We start from the raw sequence: 22,053 nt of genomic DNA on the forward strand, positions 1-22,053 counted from the left end.
ACACATTTTACCACGAAAGACAAGACAAAACTTATTACTTTTGTCAGGGATGTAGAAAATAGTACTACATTTAAGTTAATTCTCATATTCACTATCATTCTGAGTTAAAATGAGGTGGTCACCATCAGTGCTTTCCTTCTGCTTAGCAATTGTGTACTGTACTGCACTGTAGTGGAAGATATCCCATCCTACAGTGTGTCAGTACACAGGTGTAGCTCAGTTAGTGAGAGGACGGCCTCTATGTCATGGAAATATTCAGATTGTTTTTGAAATGAGTGAGTTTTTCTCAGTAGGTTACTAATATAACAAGTAAATTTTTTGATATGAGTGAATGTGTAACGTACCGAGTTACTTTCAAAAGTAATGTAACCCAAACACAGGTCACCATACATTAAATCTCTTGTCTTTGCTTGGCTCATGGCTAACCTAGTCTTAGCAAGACTTGCTGGAGGGGGAAACAGTTAGGGTGAATGTGTCAGTTACAATGAATTCCCTTTACTGTAACACATTGGTGAAATGAAAAAGATTCTTCCACTTAGTCAACTAGTTTTGCTGAGTTGTTCAATAGTAAAAGTAAAGAAACAAAGAAAGGAAAACGCCCAGCTCAACAACTTTAAAGCTCACTAATTAACATTTTGTATCTTGTGTGTTTAATGTGTACATAGTTAGAAATGTAAATGGGGTGGTGTTAATCATAATTTGTGGTTTCAGGGTGAGTTCTGTGCAATTTTTATACTAACAACTGTGCAGAGCCTACTCAGAAATTTGCTAGAGGTTAATTTGTAGATGCATAATATAATTACACAGTAATTTGCATATCCATAAGAGATTACATTTTTAAAAAGTAATTACATGCTATCAATATTCATCCAAATATACTTAAAAATTCACAAAATGTTATTTAGGAATAATCTAACTTTCTTAAACTCTTGTAAATAAGTAACACCATCAGACCTTTGGACCCTGCTGTGCATTTACACCCATGTTTCTAGTAGGTCATGTCTGCCCAAAAAGGTGCTAGATTTGGCACTAGGTGTTTTTTTGAAGTAAAGTCATGAACAGGGTCTTAAAAATCGCTACATCTAGCATGCAAATGCGTAAGTGGGAAACATACTCCCCCTAAAACTGTTGTCTTTACATTTCTGTTTGTGTACGTATTTAATCAAAGAAGGTGTATTGTGATAGTGAGCTTGAGGCAGACTATCTGTCTCCACTGGTAGTGGTTTTTATGCTAAAAGACTAACCACATTCTAAATCCATCTCTGTACTAAATACACAGACATGAGATTGGTGTTGATCTTCTAATTGCACTTGGAGAGAAAGCACAACAAAGTATTTCCCAAAAAGATGAATTATTATTTTAACTACAATATACCCTGAAGAGTCTGTATATGATTATGGTAAATACTGTAGTGGCAATTAAAAGGAGAAAAAATGGCAAGAGCTGGTACCTGCTAGGTGGAAAACTGAAATAAAATGATGATACTTGTAACTTACAGTCTTTGGTCTCTAATTAGGCCTGAAAGTGCAAGTGGAGCACATGCGGTTTTTACTGTGTTTGGCTTTCATCTTGCAGGAAGAGGAATATTGCTACCTCAGGCTTTTGTTCCCGCTAACTACACATGTTGTCACGGTCCGTGACGAGCGGAGCAAAAACGCGCATTAAAGTTGACGGTGTCTTACTCCTGAGCCTTTTCATGTCTGCCTTTTCCTTGGAGACTTCAGAAAGCCTCAGAGTTCTGGCTCCAGAACGTCTTTGTATCACGCTAATTCACCACTTGAATGACATGAGCAGACCAGAGTATGATTAAAGAGAAGCCCTGCAGCTTCTCCCTCTGTCAGAGATATGTCTTCATCAGCAGGCTGGGAGGGGGGTGTTAGTATGGAGTGTGTAAGCTTCCATGTGGAAGTCAATCAGGAAAACAAAGTGACTGAGAGCCGAACGAAGACCAGCTTAACCATTCGTCTTATCTCCAATTAGACGTCATCTGTCATTGCACGCCTGTATGAATCTGCAGCTTTAATTATTTGAATCAGAAGAGCAACAGGTACGATTAAAGATACTCTGTGTGTCAAACTCTGGACAGCTGAAAACAGTCATTGTGGCACCAATTAACCACCTAGAGATGGCTGGAAAAGTGACTCTCGCTCCTCCTCCAAGAGAACATTAGGAGGTGGTGGTTCATTAGGAGTGAGAACCCAATTGGAGGAAACCCCAAAACGCAAGGATTTATGGGTATAATGAGGTGGCTGTGTCATTCTTGGAAAACCTAGGATAACAAAGTGAAGGGAGGCAAACCGCAATCTGCCACTTCACGTACTTTTAACTGCCACGCTAGAGATGGTAAATTAAAACAAAGAGGTGTCCCTAAATGCCAAAGTCTCTTAATGTGAAGTGACTCATTACTAAAACTTTGTTTTAAAAGTGTGACTGCACTTGTTTACAACATTTAGCTAGATGGTAATTGGGCCACGTGCACATAAACAAATCAAACATAAAAAAAGACAAAGTGAACTTTGTCACAATGGTTCAAAAAGAAATGCACTATGATTTCCTGCTGTTATGCTCCCAGCAGTCATTGTGTGTACCAAGGTGTCAGACAGAATTGGCTGTGGAGCGTCTCCTCTCCTCATTACCATGTTAGGAGAGGAGTCCAGGCCTGGCACTGAAAACTTATGTACAGGCATTACTTCCTTCATTGTCCTCATTCGTGCTAATGTCAAGCAAGGCGTTTATGTCGCTGAACACTTTGATGGAATCCAGCTCGACTTGGAGAATTGCTTTTGCTAATTAGCACATTTTTTTCAGTGGAGTCCACCCACTCATCCTCATCTATTACAGAGCATCCTAATATCCATTAGCTTTGATAGCCCACCATTTACATCTGCACTGATCCTCCCTATACTAATGAAACTAATGAAATGATCATTTCCTCGGATACCCATCTCCACTTTGTAATATATTGTGTATTTGTTATGTATAATGTTTCTGAGACTTCCATAATGACTCCAGGGTTAGCAGTATGAAGGAAGCAAAGCACCTCATGTTAGATACTGCTTTGTGATGCTAACCTGCCTTAACCTACCATTACTTGTTAGCTGTTTTATATGATACCACATTTGCCTTTAAAAAGCCTCTGACTCGACCAGTGCTACTACTTAGATCTAATTGATCTAATTGTATCTACGTAAATTAAACCTGCAATTTTCTGGCCAGTTGAATCTAAACCAACAAGCTGAGAACACAACACTGACATATTCCCTTTTAATTGGGTGAGGCTAAATTGTTAGCAGACGGTTGCTTACATTCAGCAGATATGAAGCAATATTCACTTTAGCTCTGTTTTAGTCTCCACCTACTCATGAGGGAAATGTGGCTCTTTAGCAGCTAAATGTAATCCACTATGTTCACCAGCTAATGGCTAATTTTGACAGTTAGCACTGTTTGGTGCTGGGCAGCAGGCATACAGCTGGCTGAATGTTGCTGAGAGAAACAACACGAGGAGAATGGTGAGAGTGAACGTGTTAATTCAGTTCAATTCAATTCAGATAACTTTATTTATGCACAAGGGGGCAATTAGAGAGCATGAAGAGCAGTTCAACAAACAAACAAATAAAATAAAAAATAAAATAAAAAAGCATGCAATAGCAATAAATAAATACTACATCTACAGTGCAATATAGCCCAGAGAAGCTGACAGAAGCGGCCAAACACTGTAGTAGTCCCATCAGCTGATGGCCAGCCATGTCCGAGCACCATGTACCTGAGCCTATGTATGGGAGAGAGTCAGACAGTAGCTAACTTGTTACAGAAAGAAACATTATAATTTATTTTGGAGTTGTGTTTTCTGAACATGTGATAAACACAAGTGTGCCTTCTCTCTCCTTCTATCTCTGTTGATTTACAGAGACAGGCTTTTTAAGTGCAAAATGCTCCAGTTTGTTCACTAGGTTTTAACTTAATGTCCTACTGTGGGCTGGTGGACAGGTGGTACACGCAGGACTTATGCACAGTGTTTTTTGTTTTTTGATGAGAACGGCCCAGAAACTAGGCTGATGAGAGAAGTGACAGTAAAGCCAGAAAACCAAAACAATGCACTAACTAAAAGACCCTGAAACACTCTGTAAAGTTTACAGAGGTTAACTATTAGTTGACATTTACCTCCATGGGTTCACAACAGCCGATCCCTTTCACAAACAAGTAGTCAGAAGACACATTGTGAATATAAAAATACTGATTTCAGTAGCTTTAACAACCTGACCCCGACTGGGATTAGCCCCAGCCCAGACGGCCAAAGCATCTCAACATTTATATTTGCCAGTAAATGAAGTCATGTTATGAAACTGTCAGACATGTGGATCCCATCCTAAATTAAGCTGAACTGTGAAACATGAGGGCAGCGCAACCTAAACCCAGGAAGCAACCACTTCTCTGTACTTGGTCACTTGAGCCAGAGGAGAGAGAGTTCGGGCAGAAACCAGAAGTTTTTAAGAAGCTGTCTGCGATGGAAAGCACTTAGCCTGTCTGTCTAATCTAATGTGGCTCTCAGAGAAGCATTCAGTGGCTGAGAGACCTTTTCTCCCCTTCTCTCTCTCACATACACACAAGTAAAAAAAAAAAAAAAGGAAGCTATATTGCCTTTCACTTTTTATGGTCCCTCATCCACACTCTCTGGATGAATAGGGGATTAAACATCTCAAGTGTTTTGTCGATTTCTTCCCTCAGAATTGCTTACTCTGTTCACATAGGCATCTTTGAAAACTGTGTTCTTGTCCCATTTATCTCCTGCAAGAGCTCCAGCTATGGATCTAACCTTTCAGTGACTCTGCTCATGCCTCACAGCCCCGAACACTTCATTCTGATGTAAATCCCAGCCACTTTAAAGTACACCCTTACCATAGCCATATATCATGGCAGGGGAATGAGGAGCTGGAGCTCAAAGGGGGTGTGGACAGATTGGAAGAGAAATGTGTGCAAATGCTGTAGGAAAGAAGAGAGAGTTTTGTCTTTGTCTATGCTGAAAATAGGAGGTGCACATCACTCATCCCTCCTGTCAGTGAGTTAGACATACTGCTGTTCACGACCAGAGAAATGTGCAATTTATCATGGTGGTGATGATTTGTGTTTCTCATCCGTTGTTCGGTGAATAATTCCTGATGCGTTGAGGAGCGATTTCTCTCCTGCAGTACAAACTATAAACCCCAATGGGAATATTGTCATGTTTTATGTTAGAACTTGAGCAAACCTCCTCTATGTGTGACAGATGATGTACAGAGACAGGATGAACTCTAAAATTTCATATTTGTATGGAAATTTGATACAATATAAAATGGTTGAAGCATAATATTTTACAAAACAAAATAAGCAAGTTATGTCAATTAAAATAGGCTGATAAAAAGTTGCTTAACTGCACAGTACCATCAATTTACCATCATTTTTATTTATTCTTTTATTTATTCAGTGCTCTCACCAACTCCTGTATAGCATATTCACATTGCAGTGGTCTGCTCTTTGAAACTCCCAGTGACGCTGTACTAAATGTTGTTATCGATACACCTCTATATTTCTTTAACTGTGTTTTTGTAACAAACCTGGCACCTGCAAAATCTACATGCTAATATTTCGCCTTTCTTTGTCTGGTCTCCATATGAGGCCAGTTTGATACTGTACAGTTCTGGAAATTCAGAACACACACTGTACTGTGTCCATCTTTCGTTTCTAGCAGTGGTCAGCAGTGGTAAGCACAGCCCACTCAGAAGTCACCAAATTTGAACTTTAAGTGTAACCATGCTCCGCTTGATGCATCATGGACATTCACACAGAGCTGGCACAACACGCCAAATACACAATAATGAGGCGAAAGCTGTCTTTGGAATTATTTGCTAACATGTTAGCCACACATCCTGTTGAAAACCTAATGGTTTTTCGGGAAAGACTCTCAAGGGACAGTATGGCCTGCCATGGGAGGGTCATGTGACTGACTGGGGTAGCCAAGCTAGCTAGGCTGCTAACATATACTGCCTGCTGTTTTTGAGTTGGTTTTTGAACTCTTTCTGTTCCCTTCTATTTAATGCAGCAGTAAGTAATTATTAATACAGGACCTTAGAAGCCAGAAATGACAAGAGATTGGAGTGTACCCACTGTTTTATGGCTGTGCACCAGTAATTCATTTGAGGATATTTCTTTGGTGTGGATGCACTTAGAATGCTAATATTGCTCAGATTACATTACCCCACTACTGCCTTTAAATCTAAATCCTATCCTGACATGGTTCAAGCTTTTACCACCACAGGTATCTAGCTTTCATCCATATGATTAACCAGGCTGGTTCATTGTCATTTGGAATCAAGATTAATTGAGAAACAAACAAACAAACAAACAAACAAACAAAAAACCTAAAACAACAACAACAAAAAACAAAAAACAAAAAACAAACAAAAAAAAACTGAGAGTAAAAGAGGTTCAATAATGTGTTCCCCCTGCCCTTTGGTTACTTACTCCAAACAGAAAAATGCCTGCTCTAATCACTCCTCCCTGTGGAGCTGCAAGCACACCCAGCTGAACAGCCTCTCAACACATGAAGAGGGATTGACTTAGATGTTAGAAAATGCTTCTCCTGTTACCATAGAGGCATTTACATTAGTAAACATTTTCAGCCAGAGTAATCTGCCATTAACTGAAACAATGTCCAATAACATCCAATATTTTTAAAATATTTTTCCCAATGTAACCACAAAGGAAGCACTTTGCTGTGTGGAAAAAATGAAGGATATTGACTAATAATTCTCTGGGGACGTGAGGGTACAGTTGTGCCAAAATCTAATCAAAACATGTAGAGGAGTTTGAGTCTCAGGAGGCTGAGCTTTCAACTCAAGTCCAAATGTTCTGCTCTGGTGGAATATTACTCAAAATATGTCTTTTTTTTTCTTTCTTTCTTTTTTTTTTACAGCAATCATTTTCAGCCCACTTGAGTTGCATTACCCTTGCTCATAAATGTTAATGCAAATAAAATACTGCCTTTAATGGCTTTGTGCTGAAACAGTGGTATTAGAGTACAAGAAGTATCAGTTGTTAAATCACAATGACGTGAAAATGCCGTGCACAAACTCATAAAGATCTAAAGAAGCAAAACTAGCTGTTAAAACCAGGTCGCTGTTTCACTGTCACTGAGAGAGTGAGAGCATGCACTTGTCAGGCAACAGCCATCAATACTGATGGTACTTTAGATTAGGTTAGATTAGATGAAACTGTAATGGACTCCTATGGGGGATTTTGGTCGTCATTGCAGCAGAGAACAGCATATAAATAACAGTGTATGGGGCATACAGTGGTGTGTAAAGAAAGAGCGGTGGATGGCCTGCTATTTAGCTATATCCTCCTGAGAACCAAGGGAAAAAAGTGTCTTACAATTTCTGTTTTTTTGTAATTTCCTATCTATTTGGGCCAAAAAAAGACACCTTACAATTTAAATTTTTTTAAATATAGTTTTTATTTTAATTTCACAGCATGTCCATTGTAGAGGACAACAGGACGATATCTGTGTGAAAATAGAACTAAATTTAGAAAACAAGAAAAAAGGAGCAGATTATATCTTTGGCTTGGAAGGGTAACTCCAAATACTTAAGAAAGATAAAGGTGAACAAAATGTCCATTATAAAGGACATAAATGAATGGGCCGGGTCTCAGGAGGATAAACCATTATCAGGAGCACAACAGCACAACAGGTTACAGGTACCATAGATGCACTAAGGTGCTACATGTGTGTTATTTCACAGAGGGAACAGCATGTTTGCATTCTGAAAGCTGCCAAAGATTGTGGATTACAGGATGAAAGAAGTCAAATATTTTTGTCCACTGGTCGCATAAAGTTCTCCTGCCCTCCCCAAAGAACAGTCTGTAATAAATACATATTGACAAGCAGCAAAACTGCTTGGTTCAAGGCCAGCGCTCTGTGTGTGTGAGTTATAGTGGTGTTTTCAGACTATTGAAAAATACATAAATTTACTGAATGATTAAAAACTTTGATCAATCTCAGCGGCTGTGGTGGATTAGACCTCTTCTTCTTGGCAAAGATGTTGTTTATTAAAATCTTTAAAAAGTTCCAGACAAAGTAATGATGATTATGTAATTATTGAATCTGGGCTGAGCTGAATAATTTGTGTGCTGATCAAGATTCAGCATCCTAATCACACGCACACACACACACATACACACACACATCAACACTGAGGAAATTCAGCAAACCTTTAACAAGGACATCCTGGTTTTTATGGACAAATTGGAGCAATGACTGATAAAAAAAAAGTATTATTTAGTCTTTTTGAGAAGGTCTCTAAGCTATTAACTTTGTGGGAACATTGATCATATTTATCATAATTTGTGAAAAATTGCTTCTATCTGGTCCCATTCCTCCCTCAGGCAGGTTTCTCTGAACCACCCTGCTGCTCAGATTTTCTGTCTCTGCTTTCCCAGACATCCTGGTTACTTGCAATAATCTCAAACCCAGAAGAATTACGATGAGGATAAAAATACACTTGACTGACAGTGTTTAGATGTGCAGTAGACAGGCATGAGGCTTTGTGCTGAAGGTGAAATGTTGCAGGTTAAATAAGCACTAATGGTTATTGAATATGTCGTTAACTGTAGGGAGCAGGAACCTATCCCATCATGCACTGGGTGAGTGGCAGGGTACACCACAGACAGGTCGTCACAGGGCCAAAAATAGATGTTCACTCCCATGGGCTATTTAGAGTTCTAAACTGCAAGTATCTATAAATGAACAGAATTCTGTCAGTGGTTATTTAGCCAGGTTAAGTTTTGAAACCATGAGTTCATTAACTTTATCATTTTTAGCTATGCACAGTTATGGCCTTCTATCCCACAATGATGTGATATGGAAATAAACAAAGTCACAGCTTTGGTAACCTTCCAAGAGCTGCTCTGCCACTTTCACCCTAAATAAAATATCTCAACAAAAACTGGATGGTGTATCATGTAATCACACTATGTACAGACAGCCATGGTCCACAGAAAGCTGTAATAACTTGACGATCCCCTGACTTTCCATTTAGAAAATTAGCAAATGTGACCGGTACATGCCAGCCAACCACTTCTCTCTCTTGTAAAACCAAAACATACTGTTCTAAGCATAAGTCTCGCCTTTGTGTGGCTAAATCTAGTTTTGAGTGTGAAAGGCTGTCAGCTGCAGATCTGAACTGTAGTTCCAGTCAGTGTTTTCCATCGTCTGGCCACAGGGAATTGAACTGTGCTTGGAAACTTCTGTGTGCAGAGACTATGTAGAGATGGTAGGTATTTCCTACATGTTTGTGTGAGCTGTGCTCTTGTCCATGTGGGAGTTGTCATTGCACTCCAACGCTGGAGTAGACGCTGTGGACCAATCAATACAGCAAGCTTGCAGGTGACATTTATTTGCCAAAACAATTGAACTCAGAACTTACAGTGGCTACAGTTTAAGTGTTGTTTGTTACCTGTTACATTGGTTATTTGATTATTAGTGTGTTTTTGAAGGAGGCAGAAAAGGTAGTGAATAGATCAAGAGTACCACAGACAACCACAGACCAACACCCACCTGGTCTGTGGAGGTTTGCAGCTGCACACACATTGGCTGATCCTGCTGTGAGAAGCATGCAACAACTTGGACAAATGACACAAAGATGAAATTTATGCTATTTCAGAGGTTAAGTGTGCATCTACTGAGCTTCACTTTCCTTCTTCTTTTTTCAATGGGAAGAACACAGTACTGAATCCCATGCAGTAGATGAGACAGACTGAACCAGGACTCTTCAGCTGCCACTATGCTTGTTGGAGCTTCAGAGGGCAGACTCCATCTTAAGAGTCCAACCACTTCTGTAACTTTAGGAAACTGACAGTCCAACATCCAAACCCATTTCACACTGTTATTTTCCAGCTCTGTGGAGCTGAGAAAGTAAGCTGGGTTTGAAATTCCCTCTCAAGCTTTCTTTTTATGTTCTTTTCTATGAAATTGCTGGATTTTCACTCTGTCTACCTGTGTGGCCATGTAAAACAACCATGCACTGATCAGGCACAACGTCTAATATTGTGTAGGCCCTCCTCATGCTGCCAAAGCATCCACTGAGGGTCGCAAGGCTGGAGCCAAACCCTAGCTGGCATTGGGTGGGAGGTGGGCTACACCCTGGACAGATACCAGACTATCACAGGGCTGGCTGCCAAAACAGCTCTGACCCAACAGGGCATGGGCACAGGACTTCTGAGGGTGTCCTGTGATGTGTGGGTTTGTGGAGCTTCCATAGATCTTCATCCCACAGATGCTCAGTCAGATTGGAATCTGGAGAGTTTGGAGGCTGGGTTAATATTTTGGGCTCTTTGTTGTGTTCCTGGAGACATTTCTGAGCAGTTTTTGTTGTGTGGTGGGGAGCACTGTCCTGCTGGGGGAGGCCCCTGCCATCAGGGAGTGCCATTGCTATAGTGATGTGTGCCTGGTTTGCAACAATGTTTAGGTGAAAAAGGTCAAATTAACATCCAGAAGAATGCCAGGACCTGAGGTTTCCTATTTCATTGTAATTAGATGATCAATATTCACCTGTCAGTGGTTTTAATGTGGCTGATCTGATTTCCAATGTGGTCAGATGACATGTCATACAAACCACTTCTATTCTAGTACAATCCAGCCGTTAGTCCATATAAATTTTTCAATTTCCTTTATGAACTGCTAAAAATTTCCGTTTGACATATTGGTGGCCTACTATTGCTCAGTATAGTACTCTGAAATCTTAGCAAGTGTCAGAGTGTCAAAGCTACTGATCTGTACATGGATGAGAAGTAAGACCAGGTAAAAGAAAGACTTGCTCCTTTTTGTATGCTTTTACTTTGATGGCAGCACCTGCTGTCTGTAACAGAGCCCATTTCATCCCTTATCCAACTGGTTTCAGTCTATTCAAATATTTATAACTAAGCACAACTCGCCCAACAGCTTATCACCTCATGCACAAGAACATCCAATTATATCAGTAGCAAAATAAGACAAATATTCAGTGCTTTGTATTAAAGTTGTATCTAAACATTTAAGAGACAAGTAGTGAGGACTGAGACCGACTTTTACTTCACTCTGCTACATTGTTCTGTAATAAGAGTCATGTTTTGTGAAGATACATTAAGATGGTTTCTGGAAGAGAAGGAAAAGTGTTGAAACTCAATCTGGGTGGCAGAACAAACACACAGACACCCAGGACACACAGCAGAGCCCAGTGATGTGAACAAATGAGAGCGGTAAATAAATCCATTAAAAGCCTGGGCGTGTCGAAGACAGACCCAGCTCCAGCTCAGCATCTGAAGTCCCGCCTGTTTGTCGACTAGCACCCACTCCAACTTATCTGGCGGGATCAGAGGTGAGCCGTCGCTTCCTGCGTGGTTTGGTTTACACGCTTGTCTTCAGCTGTGACAGGGTCAGAGTCCCCTGATCGCTGAGACGGATAATTGTGTGCTTTTAATTTGATCCTCCTGTGGTTCTGTGTACATCAGAGGCTGGTTGGGGTGGAGAGGGAGCGGGAGGGAGTGGAAAATGCACTCAGCCAGAAAGCCTCTGACAGAGAACATACAAACTGATGCTCAAAATTCAGGGAAGGGGACAGTATCAGTTATCATGTGTCACAAACAGACAGACTCCCTCATGGACGCCCAAAGAGCAGCATGACAGGGGACGAGTGGAACATACTGGTTAGCATGTGAAAATGGGCGAGCTCCTTAAGGATTTGGACAGTATATTTGCTTTAGGTTTCACATCTTATTACTTTGGATTTGAAATGACGGCATGTGGTTAAAGGGTGGATATCACCTTACATTTGAATCACCGTGCTGCAGCAGCACATCGGGCTTCAAAGGCTGCCATGTGCTGTGGCGCTGGAAGGAAAATTGGTCGGAAGAAAAACACTTTTGTAGCTCCCAAAAAGGTTTGCCACAGGAGCATGACGAGTCAACGGCGGATTGATGAGAGAGATCAAGAGCACTGTCGAGTCACACACAGTTACAGCTGAGACTGGGAGAAAGGGTTAGACAAAGAAACAGAAAATATTACACTAATGTTAAGACTCCTCAGACTAACAGGCAGATTATATAATCTATCCAAATGTTTTTGGCATTCTGAAAAGACAGGGTATGCTCAAAATAGTGTTTTGTTGTTTTGTTATTGTTAAATTTCTGGTACAAACTGACTGAAAACTGAGGCTTACAATCTGTCCTCTTAACCCCATAGGTACTGTGTTATTTCACATTTCAAATTAAGAGCATGAAACTTTTACATTTTAAGTGTGGAAGCAGCTGGTCTGTGGAGTCTGAGAACTTACTTCCTATTATTTATTTTGATTCAACTGTGGAGCAAATGCACCTTTTCTGATGTGACTTTGTCAAACAGTAAATAACATATTCCATGTCTGGATGCTGTGTTTCACTCCTCAGTAAGCAAGTTGTGAAGGGCAACAAGCCTCTTTTCAGCATTTATTATTCATTAATCAAAGAATAACTGGAAACAGTAGTGATATTGTCAATATTAGAATATTTAAATTTTGTGGGGGATGCTACACCTGCTGTATTGTGATCCTTCATTCACAATATTTTCTTGTGTTCTCAATATATTTTCTTGCAAAACTAATCTATGCATGGAATGCATTTGAAATTTAGGCAAAACACAAACAAACAAACCTCTTTGTATTATCATATCACTTAGTTCCTGTACATTTTGCACAAAAGATTATTATAACCCACAAAACATTGTAAATTACATCATCCAAATTCTATTCATAGTTATATCAGCCATAATACAAGGGTAAGAAAACAGTGTAGTCAAGGAATGTACTTCAGTCATTAAAGAGAAACTTAACACCTGTGAAATTCTTGTCTTTGTTGACCTCCAGTGGTTTACCTGCTGCAATGATCTACAGGTGGAGTACAGGTGTACTGCATGGGTGTGGTTAAGTGCGGTCAGAGATGCAACGGGCTTGACACTTTTAACTAGAGAGGGCAGTTCAGCCTGATATTAAGTTACAGCGTGTCTATACAGTAAGAGTTTCAGCTGCTTGTTTCAGTTGTGTGTCACAGTGCATCTGACGGAGAAGACACACTCCTATTTTAATCAATCACAACCCAAAGAGTATTTAACATTCCAGGTCTATTTTCCCCTGTTTGACGCACGTATCGACCATGATTGTGTGCTGGGCTCTGAGCCAAAATGTAAGTGGCCTACAACTCAATACTGTGGCTGAACACCACATGCATAGACTGTAATGTGCTGCTCACACTATACCGTCTGTGCAGACACAGTGTTACTGTTACACATAACTACACAGACATCACTCATGATAACACAACTCTTACTGCTGGTAGTTGAAAACCAGGTTTAGTGTTTTGTTTATTTTGATTTGCTGGCGAGGCCAATGCAAATATTTAAAAATTTAACAATCTAAATCTTTTCCGTGCAGTTTTGTCCATTTTGTACAGACGGGTCGCCAATTTTTCAACTACTAATCACTGAAAACACATTCAACGCAATGTGCTTACACAACCAACAAAACACAAGCCTCTGCCCCACTTAATCAATTTTACTTTAATTCACAACTGAAGACAAGGGTGAATGGAGAGTCATGAAGCAGTGATGCCTGCACCTTTTTTGGTAGCTGGATATGTCTCCTGGCCAAAACTTGAGTTTAAATCTTTGTCTTTTTCAGTTTTTTATTAAATGACAATGCAAAAAAATTTGAAGGTTTATAATCAAAAGATAACAAGTAAGACTGGCTGGGGGTTATCATACAGCACTTTCACATCCAGCCTGTGGAGCAGGGACAGAAATAATTATTTTCCAAAGCCTGTATCAGAACCAGTTTTTAAAAGTAGGTATTTTGAGACTGAATAACATGCACCACATTCACTAAAAGCTGAGTGTGCTTGAAAGGCATTCCTTCATCTGTCAGAGGGGGTAATTTCCAACTGTGATCGACCCAAACATCTGTGCTTTCACTGTCAGGGAAAATTAGTAATGGCAGCGTTGCTGAAGACACATATATTGATTGGCAGATTAATCCACAAGCTTTAATGACAATCACTTTTCCAAATCCCTGTACTCAGTGTTATTAACAGTTTCTATCATTTTACTTGTCAGTCCTCACTGTAGCAGTTTATTGCAGCTGCTGTGTGAAAAGCTGCCATTCCAGCTTTGCTGATCATTGATTTACATGCTCTGTAATGGGTTTAGCAAGTTTGATGTCTTGAGGGCAAAACTGTGCTATATGCAAAACTAAGTGTATACCCTTAAAAATGCATGAGACTGAATCCAAGAGGGCTTTTTTTTCTGTTCAGGCAGTCAGTTGGAACGACGTCTCCATGGAGCAGAGCTGTTGACTGAGCAAATATAAAGGGAAGTGGTTTGCTTATACAGTCGCAGTTGTGCACATTCACACCTGCACCTTTGCAACCACGCTGCTGGTAGAGATAATACCCAACTCACTAATGTCATCATGTGTTGTCCTATAACCTCGAAAACTCTAGTCATGAATACCAGAGCCGTGGAACACAGCAGGGAACTGAGCCTGGAAGCACGAGTGATGTTTTAGAAATACCTGTTTCATTTGTGTTACATGACATTACAAAGGAGAGAGATGTAAAAGTTTGAAGTGTCTGAGGAAAGTTTTCTTACTTGCTCACTTGGTTCCACATATTTTAATTAATCCACACATAATTATCCTGCACAAATAAAGAAAAGAATATTTGTTGCTCATTAATAACACTTAAGTAAATGCAGAAAAATGGAAAGCACACTCACATACTCATTTTTCCCTTTTCTCCTTCAGGGGTGACTTTGACTTAATAACTAACTAATCTCTTATAATTATATTTTCAAATATTTATGAATGCTATTTCAGCAGTCTTGAAAAAAAAAGAAAGATGATCATTAAAAGATTAAAAGCTTTAAGAATCCACATCATAGCCTGCTTTGCCTCAGCTGTGACTGACTCTGGTTAGATGCTTAATTTCCTACATAACATCATCTGCACCCGTAGAGCTTTCACCTTGTGATCACTCAGGTTTGATGTGTGAGTGAAGTTTACTAGATGAGATAATCAAAGCTTTTCTTTTACGCCTCATGCATCTTTCAGCACCTTCTCTGCTGCGTTTTGTTCTGTGAAAGAACACACTCATCTTTTTGTTGCGAGATCAAACGCCCAACCTCCTCCGTCAATGAGGAACTCTATGAATCAAACAGGCTTTGAAACCGATTCTTAATTACTGACTCTGTGCCACATCTTCACGCCACATTCCACTGAGGCGCTTTTGGAGTTTTCGCTGTTGTACAATGGAACACAATCCCTTAATGTTTGTCTTTATGTGCTTTTTATTTCTCTCTCTCTCTGCAGGGTGAGTGCTCTCAGAGGTGCTATAACATCTTTGTGCTGGAGACGGTTTGCGTCGCCTGGTTCTCCCTGGAGTTCCTGCTGCGATTCATCCAGACGCAGAGCAAGTGTATGTTCCTGCGTACGCCTCTGAATGTCATCGATGTGGTGGCCATCCTCCCGTACTACATCACCCTCATCGTGGACTCTCTGTCAGTGGGAGGGAAACCTGTGGGCTCAGGGAACAACTACCTGGAGAAGGTTGGGTTAGTCCTCCGAGTCCTGCGAGCCCTACGGATCTTTTACGTGATGAGGTTGGCCCGGCATTCCTTGGGCCTCCAGACGCTTGGCCTGACGGTGAGGAGGTGTACGCGGGAGTTCGGCCTGTTGCTGCTGTTCCTCTGTGTGGCCATGGCCCTTTTCTCCCCGCTGGTGTTCCTGGCTGAGAGTGAGATGGGTGCCAAACAGGAGTTCACCAGCATCCCCGGGAGCTACTGGTGGGCCGTCATCTCCATGACCACGGTGGGCTACGGGGACATGGTGCCTAGGAGCATCCCCGGCCAGGTGGTGGCTCTCAGCAGCATCCTGAGCGGCATCCTCCTCATGGCCTTCCCCGTCACGTCCATCTTTCACACCTTCTCTCGCTCCTATGTGGAGCTGAAGGAGGAGCAGAGCCGGTCGCTGAGGCAGAAACCTGACTCACAGGACAGCACCAAGTCCCAGAACAGCGAGGACTCTCAGGAGACGGACAGCTATCACGGCATCACGGAGGCCGCGGCCTCGTCAGTGCAGCGGAGGAAGTCCATGGCCATTCAGAGGGCTGCTGAGATTAGAGCATCCAAGAAAACTTAGCTGCTCTTACCATCTGTTTATCTGTGTTCAAGTGGAAGCCTGGGGGGCGTGGGGGGCATGACACCCAGTGATGAAACTTCAAAGATGACAGCAGGAGGACTGAACAGGGAAGAAATTTTCCTCTCTGGAGTTTGAGGTCTCTGCTTTGATCATGTGAGGCGCTTGTGCACCAGAGTGTATCTGAGTTTCCTAAGTTCTACAGAGGAGCTGCAGAGGTCTCTTTACCGCAAATTTGACTTTAAAAGATGGGTAACTATACAATATTCATGGTTAAACTACTCAAGTCAAATGAGACTGAAAAAACTGACAAAGACAGTACTCTCACTGACTGCAATTCAGATTTGAGACAAGTCTGTGACAAAGGGAAATCTAAAACCAAAACATCACATGATGTTATTCAGACCTCAGACTAATAATGAATGTTCCTCATGTAGCTGCATTTGAGAGGATTGTCTTAAATAAAAGTGTTTGTTCAGATGTCAGACATGCAGTTTATTGTTGATGTGGAATATCATCTCCATTCACTTTGTATTGTATTAGGACAAAACTAATGGGTGACTGTAAGTGTATATGTAGACAATGATGTCGGCATATTTCTTTGCAATAAAGCAGAGCTAAATAATCTACAACAAAATAACACAAAACTGTCTGTCAAAGGGCTATACAGTGTGTTGAGAAGTTTGGTTCATTGGTAAATGACAAGAGGGCTGATATCAATCTCATCTGTCTCTGCTTGACAGCTCATATGCTGATTTTTTGGAAGAATCATTTCACATTTCTCTTTGCTTCTTTGCTGAGAGTTAGCTGAGATCATTGGGCTAGTCACATATCTGTGTGCCAAAATATGAAGGGAAAACTGAGTTAAGCTAGCATTAGTATAAGTTCATTGGTTGCCTGGCAACCTCAAAGTTTGAACTTCTGGAGGTCCGAAGTGTTGGTTGTCTGCTCTTTTTTAGCTTTAAGATGAGCCAAGCTAGCTGTTTTCCCTTGTTTTAAATCTTTATTGTTAGCAAAGCTAACCAGCTGCTAGCTGTAGCAACACATTCAGTCTAAAGATATGGTTGTGATCTTCTTGTGTAATTCTTGGCAAGAGAGCAAATCATTTCTCAAAATGACCTCTAACTGGCTTTTTCCAGAGCTTTCAACCGCATCTCACAGTCTTCATCAGCTAATAGAGTTTACTCAGTTGTCATGGATTTGATTCAGCTGTTAATATATGACCTAAGTAAAGACACCCCCTTGAAGAGGAAAACTAGCACAGTGTGTGACATTGCAGCTGTGAGGAACTCCATTTGCTGATGAAAGCCATGAGATGTAGTTGAAAGGTCTAGAAAAAGCAATTAAATGGACCTTGACTTAAGATTTTTTTGTCAACAGAGTTGGGTTTGGTTGTTGCCTTGCTAAAGATACAGTGTTGGTCAGTGTATCTGTCCACTGAGACTGACGAGAAACTGCCAAAACTGTTGTAAAATTGTGAAATCTGGTATAAATGTTCATTTTTATTTATTGGGCTATTCAGGATCCATGGAGGATGAGTCTTAAGGATTTTGGTGAGCCCTTAAAATTTCACTGTATGTGTCACTGTAATGAATAGCAAGTTCTTACTTCTAAGTTTTTGGATATGACTTGTGATTACTTACTGTCTTTGATGAGATTTCAATGAGAGAAATGGAGATTACACTATGTTGGTGCCAATCCTCTTGTCACATATCGGTGGCCGAAAAATTCTATAATCTACACTAAACAAGTCAGAGAACACTTAGTGATAGGCTGACTCTTTTTTCAAAGTTGCTGAGTGATTGTGACAAATATTCCACATCCACTGTAGGGCAGTGAAAACAACAGATCTCAAAAGCTAAAATCTAAACCCCATTTCAGGTGTTGCAAATAATTGTCAGTCTTACATGATTTCCTCATATAACTGCAAATACAGCACCTAATTTTCTTTGACTTGAGGACCTTGTGTTTTGCAGTGACACATTAAAAACCCATTTCCCCAAATTGTTGTCAAGTTGGAACCAATCAAAGCAATGTAAGTGCTTAAGAGGGGAAATTAGGTTTAGATATTTTTAAGATGCTGCACAGATTGTGAGGATCTGCTTAGTCTGTCAACTCTGAATCGCAGTCACTGAATTAACTGAGTCATTAAAAAGCATGAAAATATTACACAGAACACTGTTAAAACTATTATATATACAATATTTAGGTTTTAATGAAATTATTGTTTTGATGAGGAGCAGATGGTGCAATGAGACATCATTTGAATAGAGACCCAATTTAAATGGATTTGTGCTTTGCGTCATGAATCCATAGCCTGAGGAACAGCTTCTTTTGAAAAATGTAATAAAGATTATAATGAACACAGTCCCATGTGGAGAGGCTTTGATTTAACAATTTATTATACACACGGATGCTCTCAAATTTGCAAGACAGTGCGTGCTGTACTTCTGCACTTAGGACATCTTAAATTGGTTTGTCTGTGGCTTGCTTCATGTTTCTTTCCACATCCGTTATTAATAATAAATTGATTCTTTTTGCAGGAGTGATGTCGGCTCAGTGCACTGTAGATACTGACAGTGCTTCAGTGAGGAGTTCAATTTCAGACTAATTCAAAGGGTCCTTCAGTTCACACTTAAAGCTCTGTGAGGTCATGCTCAGGATCAGGCTGCTGAAGGGAAAAATAGAACTTGAGCTGAATTTACCTCTTGGTTGTGAGAATCAGCGGCTTCAGTCTACGGCACTTCCACTGTTTGTATCGAAAGCCAAAACTATGAATAACAAGTCAGCGAGAGGGTATTTTGACAGTTGTAGAGACATAAGAATTTACCCACCAGACACAGCAACATTATAATTAACATGCCCCATGGATTTAAGGTCAATATACACTGTTTTAGCTCTATTTTGGTCTCCACCTATGTTGAAAATGATCTGACTCTAGGCTTTGGATTTCTTGACATACAAAAGTGATTCATGGGGCTCTAGTAAGAGTTTGGAGGGAGGTGTTGTCTTTTTTTCACTTTCCAGAAACAAAAACACAGGAACAAAAATGTAAGGACTGGATTAAAATTTGTCTACTCAAAAGCTGTAAATGTTCATGTGTGTTACTTACTTAGGAAATTTCATACTACATTATTTTCTATGGCTACAGGTTACATTAAAAAACAAATAAACAAACAAAAAACAAAAATGTCTGCAGTTAGCAATCCACTGTGGAGTATTACCTCTGTGTGGAAGCCAATCTTGGATGCAGATAGAGTTTAGCTAATGTTAGCTGCTGTGTCTTGTTATTTATTGGATTTGGGGAAGTTTGCAACTAGAAACCCCAGCTCAGTGTCAAAAATAGTATTATATTTTCCAAGCACACAATCCACATCAACAAAGTCTCTTTGCTTGTAACATACTATTGAAAATATGAACAACTAAGCTATCATATATTTATGTGTAATTGCAAATTACACAGTCGTTTAATCACTATAATTAATTATTGGGCCATCGTAAACATATTAGCTAACAGTTGCTTATTGACCCATCCAGACATTACAACGCAACATTAGCATTCTTTTGGAGTTGTGTTTCTGGCCATCTTTTAGCTCTGTTTTTAGTCTCCACCATTTCCTTGGTGAAATATCTTGCTCTTTATTCCCTGGCTAAAAGCTCCATCATCAGCTAGTTGCTAACTGCGTCTCTCTGCTGTTTAGTGCTGAGCAGGTAGTGCACAGTGAGTTTTTTTTCTCTGAAAATGATGCTTTGAAAGTGCTGCAAGTAAGCTTAATTTATGAACTGGACTGCTAAACAATAAGCTGAAACTTGCTAAAAAGCCCTCAACCTGCAAATTCAGGTGATAATTCTCCATAGAGTCACCTCTACAACTGACCCCTTTCATTACACACTGTCATCTGATAAATTGGTATTACAAAATATTGAAATATTAGCCACTTTAAGTATCCAAGCTCAAATATTTGAGTAGGTACATTTTATCTCAAGTGTATGAATATGAGACCCTGCCATCACATCTGGTTTGATGCAGTGATGCACTTTTGAAAAAGTTTGAGGTGACAATGCTAATATGCGCTCAGCTCGAGGCACTGGAGGATTTGCTGGTATCAGACATTTTACAGTATTTATCACGCAGGGAGGCTCTCTCACGCTCCCGCTCAAATTCCTGAGGCACTGAGCAAAATTTGGGCGGCTGCTGAGCTTAAATCAAAGATAAATGTTAAAGCACATTTAAGGGCCAATGTGGTTCTGTTCATATATATATGTGTTATTGATAGGACAGTAATACATTTTCTGTTAAGATTTTCTCATTGTTTTATGCTTTGGATTAGCATATTAATACAGTAAAACAACTAACATCAACACAAAAAAAATCAATCCAGAAATGTTATTCAAGCATAATCTATAGGAGACAGACATGTCTTCATTAATGGCACATTAAAGTATTAAAAAGAGAACATTATGGATTTGCATGGAAAATGCCTTTTCACACATATCTTTTTACTTCTTTTTTGGCTGGTACGTGTATTACCTGTGTACCATCTCCTCTGTGTATTAGAGAACTTGATGCAAAAGCCAAGCACATTACAATTTATGTGCTTTTTATTGCTTCAGATGGCATATGCCTAAAGCCCAAAGACCATCGGCTGGTGAGCTTATTCTTCCTTTGACAATTGATATCTGCCAGAGCAGCACCGCAGACGGGAGCGACGGTGGATGTCTGCTCGACTGACACAAACATCTCCATCAAACAAAACATGACACGAGTCTCTCCCCTGTCCTCTTTATTGGGTGACAATGTCAAGTTAGATTCTCGACAATACTTTGTGTTTAGACAGCCTCAAGTGTTGATGGATGTTGTAACTTACTGGGGTAGACTGCTGGCATTTTAATAGAAAAATGAAACACAAAGAAACAGATGTAACATATTAAAAATAGCCTTAAAAAAATCCTTGTAATAATATTTTTGGTACATTAACTAGGTGTGGGTTTCACAGATAGGACAATGCAAAACTTGGCGGTTTCTGTGTGAAAGTACCTTCACATGATAAAATAAAGGAATCAAATGACACAAAACAAACGTTTTTTTTTTTTTTAAAAAAGGAATCAGTTACATGGAATGAAAGAATGAAAAAACTGGAGCTCTGAGGTCCTTTTCAGAGCACAATGAGAACATGTCAGGTATCTCACATTATTCATAGAACAGTCACCCTCACTGCAGTCCAAATAAAGAGCAGGCATACAGTACCTTACAATGACATGTGAATAACAAATGGTAACAACATAAATAGGGTGGCTAAAAAGGTGTAAACACAAAAACTGCATCTCCACTACTGAGACACCAAGTCTTTAATATTTAAGAGAGGAGAAAGAAATATTCATAGAAAACTCCTGCTGTGTCCCAGTGGAACAAAAGGGAAGTTTTCATTTCTTGAGGCTTAGAGGAGGAGGACAGAATCAGGTCTGCTCTGGTGCACAGTTCACTGAAGGGCTGACAGTCATACACCGTCCTGGTTTGGCATTTCTTCTCCCCTCCAGAGAGACATTACAAAACAACAACAATAGCACAGAAAGTCTTCACTGTGGCCACATTACGTGGCCGCCTCTCCCTCTGAACAGGAAATTAATTTTCTTATGACAAAATGGTGATGGGTGCAACCTGCCCACAGAAGCACACAGTGGAGTGGAGTCATGAGCACAGATATCAGAGGATATTATTGGATTTGCAGTATAAATAATAAACTGGCCAGTCAGCGTTACCTACTGGCAATATGATGGTGGTGAAGATATGATCATATTCAGAAGTATCAGTTTGTGAAGTGAACC

At 40.1% G+C, this 22,053-nt stretch overlaps 1 protein-coding gene across 1 annotated transcript in view; it reads left to right on the plus strand.

The window, feature by feature from the left end:
- kcng2 (potassium voltage-gated channel, subfamily G, member 2) overlaps window positions 1-21,319 on the plus strand; it is a 32,047-nt gene extending 10,728 nt beyond the window's left edge. The window contains exon 3 of the mRNA XM_018701335.2: window positions 15,403-21,319. Within this exon, the coding sequence (XP_018556851.1) occupies window positions 15,403-16,230 (828 nt within the window). The 3' untranslated portion in view covers window positions 16,231-21,319. The remainder of the gene's footprint in view (window positions 1-15,402) is intronic.
- Window positions 21,320-22,053: the final 734 nt, after the last annotated feature.

This window comes from Lates calcarifer, linkage group LG3 (assembly GCF_001640805.2).
Source record: "Lates calcarifer isolate ASB-BC8 linkage group LG3, TLL_Latcal_v3, whole genome shotgun sequence".
Taxonomy (NCBI): Eukaryota; Metazoa; Chordata; class Actinopteri; family Centropomidae; genus Lates; species Lates calcarifer.